The sequence below is a fragment of the Poecilia reticulata genome, chromosome 14 (assembly GCF_904066995.2).
Source record: "Poecilia reticulata chromosome 14, P_reticulata-male-v2, whole genome shotgun sequence".
Taxonomy (NCBI): domain Eukaryota; kingdom Metazoa; phylum Chordata; class Actinopteri; order Cyprinodontiformes; family Poeciliidae; genus Poecilia; species Poecilia reticulata.
Window position 1 is genome coordinate 3,397,236 of NC_088843.1, and position 12,632 is coordinate 3,409,867.

At 36.0% G+C, this 12,632-nt stretch overlaps 1 protein-coding gene across 2 annotated transcripts in view; it reads left to right on the forward strand.

Annotated features, from left to right (window-relative positions):
• kctd16b (potassium channel tetramerization domain containing 16b) overlaps positions 1 to 12,632 on the forward strand; it is a 100,587-nt gene that overhangs the window by 16,624 nt on the left and 71,331 nt on the right. Inside the window, exon 2 of one of the 2 annotated variants that reach the window (XM_081615266.1) lies at positions 11,047 to 11,169. The exons of the other annotated variant lie outside the window; for it this stretch is intronic. Within the exon in view, the coding sequence (XP_081471392.1) occupies positions 11,047 to 11,063 (17 nt within the window). The 3' untranslated portion in view covers positions 11,064 to 11,169. Of the gene's footprint in view, positions 1 to 11,046; positions 11,170 to 12,632 lie in introns of those variants that run through there. 2 annotated transcript variants of the gene reach the window in all.

A 12,632-nucleotide genomic window follows, 5' to 3' on the forward strand; every position in this document is an offset into this window, starting at 1 on the left:
ACATTGCAAAAATTTGCAGTTTTCACAAAAAAAAGTTAAACTGTGTTTTAAATTAACACTTAAAAGTTTACTGCCTGTAAATTGCATAAATTAAGGATTAATCTTAAGAGCTCTGCAGTATTAAAACAGCAATTAACTTATGAGGGGACAATACTTTAAAGTTATGAGACAGCAGAAGTCATAACTCTAAATTTTAATTCTGTGTCTCATTAGTAATCCCTCCGAGTCATCTTAGTCTACTCAGCTGCTTGCAATAGCACTCTGTTATTGCTTCTTCAACCCTAAGTAACTGTGAAGCACACTGTTCATTAAAAATACTCTCATATGTATATGATGGGCTTATGTTCACACCATGCATGCATAACCCCTCTCTTACCCAAATGTACACATAGAGGTTGCCTTACACAAACAGCTCACAGATGAAAAATGGTTCTCATTAGAGGGATGATTATAATTCACACTGCTCACTTGAACACACTTCACTGTTCGGTTGTGTCCCCTCTGTTGATTTATGCGAAGCAGGGTTGATTTTGATTAATGCCCCAGGATTCATTACAAAAGACACAAAATGTTACCCACACAATGACCCATATTGAGCAGGGCCACAAGCGCCCCTGATGGCCTAAAATTTCGGCTTCAGTATGTTTCCTTGGCTTTCATCTCAAGCGGCTTAAAAGACAAAGCTGGATTTACAAATCAAAGCCCCCACCTGAACCAGTGAGTTCAGTTCTCTGGTCTCTAGAAAGCTTTGAATGCACCTGGCTGAAGTATATATGTTCCGTAGTCTAATGCCCAACTCAAGAGTGCAGAGTGGAGTTTTAGTGGAATTTGATTATTAAATGAGTCGAGAGCAACCACACCCTATATAATTGCAAAAATTTCACAAAAATCCAAAGATAAATGAGACAGAACACTTTCAAATAGATTTGAACATTTTCCATGTAGTTTGCAGTTTTACATATTAACTCACTTTAGACATGACATTAAACAAAATGTGACAAATATTGTGTTATCTACAGTCACTCAGATAATCAGTCAGTCAGTCAACCAATCAATGACTCACAGGCAAAGTTAAACAAAATGCTTTCATGTGAAGACGTAGCCAATCTTTGTAAAATATACAGCCATAAATGACAGGGTCAATCATTTCCAGGTACACAGAATTGATTGACCCCAAGTGGCAAAATCATTTGTCGTTGAATTTATCAGAAACTAAAGCCATTTCCTCCGTTCCTGTAAGGCATTTTAAACATGTAACTTGGAAAACATCAAGTAGATCTCTGTCCGAAATCCTGCCTATGAGAAGGATGAGATGAAATCATTTTGGAAGAATCATTGCAATGTTGTCATGAATAGTGCTACATTACACCACTGGTTCGACCAAAGAAAGCTACTATTAAACGGTTTTTATTAAACACAGTTTGGTTTCTTTTAACAAAGGGCCACTCCAAAGACAACTCGTAAAGGACTCATTCACTTTAGTTGTGGCTTTGCTTGGTTAACATTTGGTGGATTTTAAGAGTTTAAGATTTTCTATATTTTCTGTCTCAACAGCAAAAACGAACAATACCAAAACAATCAAACAAAAGATTTCAGTATCACACCAAGCCTGCGCCGCTGTTTATTATTCACACTGAAATAAATTATTGAGTGATGCTCACAGAGGACTGCATCATCTGTGGCAGCCCAAAAGATGCCATGGCTGTTGGCGAAAATAATGGGTTGCAAAGTTTGACCCTATGCATCCATACCACTTCTACAATGATCCCCAAAGCATCCACAATATTATTTGCAGAGTGTGGATAATGATTCGCCAGCTGTGACCATGTGTGATTATGGTCTCCTGTTTGTAAATTTGTTTTGCAGGACAACAGCGAGTTTATCAGGGTGTAAACATCTGATAACACAAATGCACACAGGTACACACTCGCACACATTATACAGATAAGATCAGACTGCAGTCCAGCTTAGAGACACATTGTTTACTGCAAGATTAACCTGGCTGGAGCTTTAGAGGGATTAGTAAACAGCACGTGTCCTCCTAAATCAACACACCAGCGCAGACCAACAGTCGATTCTGTAAACTCCAGCCATACCATAGATTGAAAGTCTAGATCTGATCTCTGGAGCGTGGTAATGCTCATTTGGCCGTGAACATACTCGGGTGTGCTGGGGTGGGAAACAGGAAAATAGAGCAAAGCAATTACGCACATCCATCGGATCAGAAACTTGTTTAGCGAATTAAAATCATTACTGGCTGACATTTAGATACAGTGATCCCCTGTAATCACTAAAAATCTCCCATCACTGGTAAAATGGTGGGATTAGAACTGTAATGTAACTGTGACAGAGAATAATGACACCTACTCAATGAAGAGCAAATCTCATTCAACCCGGTTCACTCTTTGTGCTTTCTGTGTGCTCCTGTGAGCGCTGGATCGGTGGCCTTTTCAGATTTAATTCTGATGTTTTCATGCAACACGGAAGAAAAAACAGCCCTCTCGGAGATCGCTCTTCCCCCAGTTCCTCCTCGTAACTTCGCCCAGCCTCGCCTCTCAGTCACGCTTGGTTACACTAATGGCTCAGCTTTGTTTTTCTTTTTTTTTTTCAGCAGACAATTTTACAATTGGAGAGATGTGTCAGATTGCACAAACAATGTGAAAAAATAGGTTTAAAATAAACAAAGCAAAAGCAAATGGGGGTTAGTCAACCAATGACTCAATAAATATTCAAGATGTTTCTCAGATGCAGATTACTTCAAAAATAAAATCAATTTAGAATACAAATCTTTTGGTCCTCTAGATGACTAGAGGTTATTTTATTTTTATTTTGTGTTTGTACTACTAATATATTGTTATTATTATTGGTAGCTACCTTAACGAATCTTAATAATGTAGAGTCCAATATTAAGTAAGTTTAACATTATCTTACATATTTATGTACCACAAGAGGTCAAAGAACATTAGAGCAGAAATAAAGGAATAACAGTAAGAGTGAGCAAGATGAACAATTTGCTTCCCTAAAATGTAATGCGTGAATATTCCTGTACAAAATTATTTTTTTGCTGTCAAATATTCTGACATTACTGTAAATTAAGTTTTCATTTGTACCTTTGCTGCTTATTACATTTTTTTCCATTTGATACCTGACCATATTCAGAGAATAGTTTCTGAGTCCAACACTGAATGAACCCTGTGCGGTTTGCTTTTACCATCCTTAAAACCGACAAACAGCTCTACAAAAATATCACCATACACCCAGATTGAGTCATAGCACACTGAGTTTTTTTGGGGCTGAAATATATAAGTGGGCGTTGAATAAAAAAATTGCCAAAAGCAATTTTTTGTTTCCATTTGTTTGTTTTTTCTTTCTTTCAGGGTCACGCCTTTCTGTTCGGTATCTGCTGCTTTAAGCATTTGATTCTCAGCCAGATGAGCAGATCAGATAGTTTCCTCTGGAGCGTTTGAAGCACAAAAGCATTATAATAAGAGCCCAAGCCTTTGTTTTCCATGAAAAATACCTGGCTGGTGGTTTACTGAGTCAGACATTACATTTCAAGGAGCAAAGCTTATAGCGTGCTACATTTTTTATTGCTGTTTCTCTTACTGGGCTTACAGTGCTGAGATTTTCTGGTAACATAGTTAAGTCTCTTAACAATCCTTTTCTACCTTCCCGTTTCCTGTTACTGTGTCCTTGACTGTCAGCTGGAATTAGTTTGTGTCTTTATTGCTCACTCTTTTATCTCTTCCTGACTTTCCTTCTCCCTCAGTTTTTGCCTCATTTGACCATTCTTTGTCCTGCAAGAGTCTGGTTTAGCTGTTATTTGGCTATAGTTTTTTGTGAGGGCGTTTGATTTTGAAGCTTTGTATTTGTCCAAGTTTCTCTTTTCTTTTCTATCCAAAGGCCCCAGGACTAAATCAGTCACAGCCAAAGTATTTTCATTCTTTTCTTTTGTTTTCCAATCACCTCCTCGCTCACTGTCAAGGTACACTCATGCACAAAAGAGGCATTTTTTGGCCATCTGCCGCTTCTAAATTAAAGCTACTGGATCTAATCAACAAAACGTGGTCATCTAAGAACATTCTGGATAAAACATGTCAAATAATACAAACTAATAATAATGTTAAAGTCTAAAAATACTGTATTACAGCATAAATAACTAATACCCAAGTAATTTTGGTTGTCAGCATTTTAAATTAGAAATCAAAAAGTTATTTCAGATTTTATAATGCTAAGTAAGTCTCCTTATAACAAGGTAAAAAAGAGAAAAGATCCAAATTAATATCGCTCCCTTAATGGTAATTTCTTTAGAGCCTGCCTGACCTTCGGTTAATTCTGCCTGCTGCTTCTCGTGCAGCACCTCCAACAACTTCCTGATCAGTACCAAGTTTCAAATAGTTTAGATTTTCTTGCAGGATTGAACAAGATAATCCAAGAAATTACATTTTAAAAAGTCTGATTTATCCATGTTGTCCAGCTAAAACAAAGCTCTAGGCTTGATGCCCTTTTGTCAAACTCAAATCCTTTAGCGATCTTCTGGCAGATTCTGGGGTATTTCCAGGCCAGATGAAATATTTAATCCTTCCATCATGTTTTGAGTCCGCCTCAGGGTCTTCTATTAGGTTTACGTGCTCAGAATACCTTGATAGCTATGGCATCCTTGTAATGCAAAAGACCAGTAAATCTTCTTATCTTGGTCAGAAATCTACTCAGTCCGTCTTAGAAAGGCAAAACCAGTCACCCTGTAAAATATGCAGGCTTGTTACTGCAATCATCTATCGAGTTCCTTCACAAAATCATGCAACACAGAAGGATGAATTACATCAATAACTTTGAGTTATATAAGCAGGTTATTTTCAATATTCTACAGACAGATTGAAGAGCTTGAAATTCATAATGTTCAAACCTGCCTAATATAAAACCTACAATAATAAACAAACTATCAAATTACAGTACAACACTCTCACAAGATGGAATTTAGAATTAATTTTATATGGTCTTCATCAAAACCACGATGTTAGCACCAACAAGAAAGTTTGACAAATTTACAGACCGATGTCTATTAAGGGGATATTTTCACTTGAGTTTCTGTTGTGAATCTAATTTAAAAATAAACTGAAATCGACAGTAGATGGGCTTTTGACTCCAGGGTGAAGCTTGGATATGGTGTCCAACTCTGTTGCATTGGCATATAGTCTACTAACTGACTATATGCTTTTTGACAGTCTGGTTGAATTTGTTTCATACATGAAAAGTTTGTCTGAAAGAACAAACTTTCAGACAAAGTCAGTACCAAGTTTCAAATAGTTCAGAAACTTATTTTAAATGTTTAAAATAGTATTTCTTGTCTTATGTTTATTATTGGCTGAATTGACCTTTAAACTTACTATTGTGTATTGACAATAATGACTTTCTGATTTCAGAAATATGTGAACAAAACACGCATATAAAAAGGTAACCTTGCTTCGTCCTCCTCTGGATATGCTTGTATTGGCATAACAAGAGCAAGGACATGAGTTATACAAGAATATCTAACTCTCTATATTTCATTTTTATTCTTCTTTCTTTTAGTTTAAAATGTCAGTTGCTTTCAAGTATTCATATTTCTATGCATCCTTGTATGTAGATTGATAAAATAATAAATATGTGACGTACTGAAATACTTTTAAAAGCTGAAAACAGAAAACAGTTTCGGTAAAAATGATTATAAACCAAAGATACATTTTGTGCATAAGAAGCAACGTAGACACAACTTATCAATTCTCTCCTTTTAAATTTGCATTTCCGGTTCATTCTTCCCATCTTCCTACTCTGATAAGCTTCCCACTAGTTGCCTAAAAAAAACCCATGTTGCACAGCAGAGACAGCATGTTCAGTGATGTGCAAGGTTATCTTTCCACAACACGAATTTGCACTCCCTTTAGGCAAAAAAGGTTCAGTTTTGCTCTCATCCGACAAGAACAGCTTCTTTCCTGGTTTAAGTTTCTCCACAACTTTATCCTTAATCTGTCAGGTGTATCTGGTGTGTTTCTTGACTTTCATGATGCTATTTGTTCATTAATATTCTCCAACAAACTTGTGAGGCTTTCACACATAGATGGTCTCTATATGATAATCAGGTGGCCTTTAAAGGGAGCTCAGATTTATTTAGAATCAGTACAATAACTTGGGCTGAATACAAATGCATGCCAAATGTTTCATACTTATATTTGTAAAGATATTAAAACCATATATCTATCTGTGCATCTTTTCCTTCTATTTCACAGTTATGCAAAACTTGGTGTTGGTCTATCCATTAAAATTCTTATATAATACATCCCGGCTTGTTTTATTTTTATTTTATTTTTTTGTGAGTTATTATGAAATGCATTTTTTGCTCATTTGGATTTTGAGCATCTGAATTGCTCCTCTTGCGTGTCTGTCCCATTCGCGTTTTTCCAAATGCTATTTAAATGCCTTTATTGTATCTCTTCATTTTATGTCACATTAAGTGAAAGCAGACTGCTTCGGTTATGTTTCACTTTTTTATATTTTTTCCTTATGTAGTATTCTGATCGCATCTGTTGATCATTGCAATCATGTGGGAGTTCATTTGTATTTGATGAAAATGTCATAAGTATCAATTAAAGGATGACTAATTCTAAATTTTAAAGCAATAACTTTAAATACACTCCCTTATTATACATGCATTCACAGATGCACTCTGAGGAAAGTCAGGAATCCACTGGAGTAGTAGAAAAAGCGAGGGATGTCATATCAGTGGGTGGGATGCTAATATGAATGGATGCCTCTCATATATTTCATGCAGCTACCAGTCAGCTGAAGTGATGACTTTGTGCATTCACATTGAACGGAGGACTTCTTGTGATCAACTTTGTTAGGGTGTGATGAATGTGAGCCACAACGACTTCATTTTGGGGAGACTAGGTGCGCATAGATGTGATGAGTTGGTTTCTGAATTTAGTTGAGAGCAGCTCTCAGACTGATGGAGTGGCTGCAGGTTCTCATGTAGGTAAAGGATTGGTTTCAGCTCTCTGTATTTCAGACAGTTCCTTAACGTTGGTGAACATTCCTTCTCAAATGTCTTGGAGATTTTATGACCTTGATGATCCAAATATTAAAGTAAATCTGAGTGAAATCAAGAAAACCTATCATGTCGGAATTGAATTATGCCGCTGTACCTGTCTGTAAATATGATAATTCACACTGAACAAAATTTTAGGAAAGGAAAGGTTTTTATGATTAGACTGACTTTGCACATGGGAAATAGTGGAAGAATCTCCTCAATGTAAACATTTAAATATTAAAAATCAAAAGTTTCACATACAGTATACTGCATATGTGTTCAGTTTGTTATTTAGATTGCAGGATGGTGTTAGCCATTGGTACTAAAATTGTAGAAATGTACAACTATTCAATGCTAGTCTCTCTAAGGTGCTAGGATTATCTTTGCTCTTCAACTCGTGTTGTCTCATGTGACAAACTTTCATCAGAATTAATTTTTCTCCACTTTACGTTGTTTCAGTTATCTTCTGCTTTCATAGACCTGCAGTTTTTAGCTTGGATTAATTAGAAAACCATCACCTGGATGCTGCTTGTACGGATGTGTGACACCTGACCTCTCCCACATTTTGCTTCCTCAGACAGAAAAGTCCAAACATCCTCCACAATAAGAGTGCAATGCAGGCAGCACACAGTTTTCTGTGCTGGTAAAGCAGAACGGTCTGACTGAAAGATCAGGCTGAGACGAGGCGACCTGCGTTTCCAAATCAGACTGTGGCACAGGAAGCGAGGTGGAGGGTGGAACCAAAATTTTGCAATCATTTCTCTCTTTTTAATTTAATTTAAAAAGTACAGCACATAATTCCTTAATTCAGACTTCATATTTGTCTGGAAGTAGTTCACTTCATTTTTGTACAATAACGTTTATTCACATATACTGTGACACCTGCATTTAATCAGAGCTTTTCCCACATTTTGGTTTCAGTCATCTAATGTATTATTTTAAGTATGTTAGTATCATTTAGATACCCCTTTACATTGCCTGCCAAGCTGTTGAAACTACATGATAGAATAGATGATGTGACTAACATTTTTACCTAGAGTTGCTCAGAATGGCATTTGTTTAAGATAATATAAATTCATGTGGTGGCTCCATGGTATCTTATCCTGTTTCTGCTGAGATAATATTTTTTTCTGGATTGCTTCACATATGGCCTCTTGGGAGTAAACAATCTTCTGCCGTTTGCATCTAAACAACTCCATTAGGACAATTACTATTTAGTTTCAGTATTTCTCAAAGGCACCTCAACTGTGGCAGGAAGAATTACACATTCACTCCTACCCCTTCATTTGCTTTTATAGCTGGCAGCAAAGCAAGGCTATAATCTTTGTCTGACTAGGACGTTTCTCAGGTGCATCCCATGCATTTTCTGCACCATAAATTGTAAGGTCACGTCTGATAGAATAGGGGGTCTGATCCGTTATTATCAAGTGATATTTCTACTCAGTGGGCTGACTTTCAGCGCTGCTTCACTTGCTCCTGGATCATCAGATAAAGCAGCGGTCTGACAGGGAAGATATTGGTTGGCAGAGCCTTCAGAGCCTCCCCTCAGTTCGGGATGGCAGCAGTAATGGTGTGCATGTTTTTAAAAATCCATCAAACAGTGCAACGCCACACTTAAAGATGCTAAAACACAAATTCACATGAAACAGACACAACATGCACAGTTTTTGACACACAGCACAACCTTTAAATCAATGTAGTACACCATTGGGAAGGTTCTTCATATGCTCCACTCTGTATTTTTATCCAAAACTGGTCACCTTCTTCTCCAGTCCGAGTCATATTAGCTGCTCTGTTCCAACCATCCTCACATCTGTTGTCAGGATGTTTATCTGACAACAGATGTAATTGGATTTGCTCAGGTAAACCTAAGGATTATTTCCCTGTAAGCATAAAAAATGTGGATAGTCATCGTTTAATGAGATTTCAGATGAGTTAAACATTGGTAAAGTTGATGTTTGAATCTTTTTGATAAGGCAAATTCAAAGAGCAATTTTGTTCCTGATTGACTTTAACTTCAGTTAATATAAAGTAGTTAAATTATTAATTAATCTGGATGATTTTATTTTAAAATGCATTCACAACTTAATGATTTTGACATTTCGAAATATGTAGACAGTAAACTGACACATTGGATGAATTGTGAATTATTGTGAAAAATTGTCTAGTTTGCAGCAGTGAAGGGAAACATGGGCAAGTTTTGGTAGATGGTAAGAAGACTGGCATAACCTTTCTGAACTTTTTCTCCAATCTTTTTTGAAAGCATCAGGTTTATGTAAGGAAGGGAAGCTCTTTAATGTTTAAACCGACTGCTTTATCTAACACACCATCTACTGCCCATGAAGGCATCTTTGAAATCTAAAGTTTATTTTGTGACTCTTAAGATGATGCACCACATGATTCAAAATCTGGCGGGACATCATGGAAAGACAAGATGAAAGAGAAATTGTTTAATCTCACTGCAACAAGTCTTCAATTTATGGCTGTGCAAGAAAAATACAAAGAAAACGGTTTGGTGCTGAACCTTTCAGAGAGACGCTGCTTTGAGGTCTGCCTGAAAATGATTTTTCACAGTAATTTCCAGGGTTGAGGTCTTTGAGGTTTTGATTGTTTGGACTGAAACGTACTTGGTGCCTTTTTGTATATTACAATTCTGGTGCTGATGGCTTCAGGAAATGTCTGATCCCAAATTGAATTCACTATTGAATTCAATTTCTATGTGTCTGAGTGTGCTCTGGGGACTTCTAGCTTCATAGCATGCAGTGAAAAATAAAATATTCACTGAGGTGCCATCCTTATTTCACAAATGTTAATCGTGGAGCTCAGGAAATGAGGTACATGGTGGTAGTTAGTTATCACACTGTAAGAAAAGGAGTTGAGAGATTAGTTTTTCTAAATACCATGTATTTATCTTTGATGATGAACAGTGGCAGTTTCAGCATCATTAGTGTTTTGTCTTTGCGCCATGACAGCTTAATGCAATACTTCTGTCTTTGCTGAGAGGGTATTTTATTCACATTATCAGAAATACTGCCTTGTTTAAAATAAATCAACATAAAACCAACTACTCTACTTTAAACTCTCAAACTTACAAATTATCCAATAAAAACTGACTGTGAAACTGTAATAAAATGTTTTAGACATACGCTGTAAATAAACTGCAGGTGTATACACCTTAAACTTTTGGTCATTTTGTCTCATTTCAGCCACAAACCTAATGCATTTAAACTTCATTTTATGTGTCACCCCACTTCACTCTGTTGCACCTAATTTAAAAAATGTCCAGTTCATAAATAATATTACTAAATCATAAAATTCCTGCACAAATGAAACTTTAACTTTAACTTGCTGGTTGGTCTGCTGAACACAGTGCAGCTGCTTGCCTGTGGTCCACCACTTCCCCAGCTGTTCTGTAAATCTTTTTTGTCGGTACATTTCACAGAAGAGACTTTTGAAGCCGACAAACACCAATAAAAACGGCTTCTTGACAGATGAGATAAGAATAGGCAACATCTGCTACAGACATCAAAGTGTTGCAAAATCAAAGTGGGTGCAGGTTCGTAGCTGTCCAATTCCTAGGCTTAGACTGATGTTAATGTGTTAAGAAAAAATCTGCTGCAGGAGTTTAACAGCTGGGTTTCCAGCTGGGAGTTGATAAATCATGTGTGTGTCTGTTTTTTAAGACGATGACTTTAAACCATTTAAACAACAGCAGAGATAATGAGTGGTTCTCTCACAAACTGCACTTATTGTTGGCTAAATAATAATTTTTTTTTTTTTAAACGGAAAATATCAGTGTTAAAATTTGCATAAGGGTTGGTATTTTTCAGTTCCGCAAAACATTTCAGCAACCAGTCTAAATGCACCGTTTATGTCATTCCAGGATGCTCATCATTTATTAGTTCAGGAAAGACTGCACTGTTTCCATTAATAAATTAAAGTGTTTTGACCTGCAGTTTTGTTTGATCAAATCTCTGCAGGGAAGGTTGCTCTGTAAGGGAAGTTAGAAGAAAAGGAAGATATTGAACAAGGAGAGGATAATGAATTGAAGCTTCCAATAGAAGAAATGCAACTTTATCCAGGAAGGCTAAAGCAGTAAGTCTAAATAGATACATTTTATGACTCAGTATTTTCTATATTTCTTTAAAACAGAATAAGTAGACAATTATTGTAGAAGATTTTCACAAATTTAAAAACTGTTCTTAACTGTATTAAACAATGTATACCCCCATCTGTTGTAAGCAATAATAAAAATAAACAATCAAATAATAAAACCATGTAGCATAAAAAAGATTTTGTTTCACTTTGGGACATCTATGCAAATGGGTTTGTATACATAGATCCAAAGACTACTGCCATTCAAATGCAAATTAACTTAAACATAAGTCAACAAATCACAACTGCAACTGCAGAAAAATGCAGCTCCACATTTTTTATATTTATTATTAATAAAACCTTGACAATTCATGATTACTTTACAGTTGGTTCATCACAAAAAAAAAAATCTATGATGCCGACAAACACAGCAGGGAAGGTTGCAGGTGCAGGTTTTTCCTCCCATGCAGGTTTTTCAACCATGTATACCAAAATTATAAAGAATGACCAAAGTTTTCAGGGAAACTATAAAGCCATCTTTATTGAGGTGAATCAAGATGTTTTAGCAACACCCAGAAAAGGAGGATTTAAGCTGAGGGCATCTCTCAAATTGCTGCCTGTCTAAGTGTCACTGTGATTCTGGAAAAAGAGTGACAGCAACCTCTCAAACTCTGACAAACATACACTCTGTCAGTTGGATTTTGAGTTTGTGTTTTATGCTATTTTGTCCACTTTTGTCTTCCTTTCCTTTCATTTATTTTCCTTTTCTTAACAATTAACATAAATCAGTTATTTTAACTGTCTTTAAGAAAAAACTAAAATACTACCACAACCCAAGGAACCATTTCAGGCACAAATCTTCCTTTCTAAAGTACTAAATATTTGTTTCCTAAAAATCTGCAGCTGGATCAGTGAATGAGCCGATTTCAAAGCTGAGCTCCTCTGGGAACAGATGCCCCACTAATAGAAAGAGGGCAGAGATGGGAAAAAACAACACCTGAACATAGCAGTGCAGTCAGTATTTGAACAACTACACATTCTTTTTATGTCATATTCTCATAAAATGATATATATATTTTTCATCCTTCCCATGAAAAAGAATAATCAAGACCTAATAAATAAAAAAAAGCCTACCCTGTCATAGTTAATTTTTTTATGCTACTTGTGGTAAAATGATAAGTCGACCCCATTATGACTTTAGGATTTAATTTCTTTTGTACTTGTGCCATGAAGATGCTGCCACAAACTTGAAGAAACAAATAGTTATATAATGGGATCTGCTTTGTGTGTTTTTCTCACATAAAGGCAGAATAAATTAATTGTAGAGTTTAGTAATATATTTGTGGAGTAAAGAGAAGACAGCACAAAATTGCATTAATAAAAATGATAACTTCTGGTATAGATCTTAGATTGCTATGGCCACTTTTTGTTTACCCTCAATGTTGACAGATGTGCAAAATCCTTCGATTAA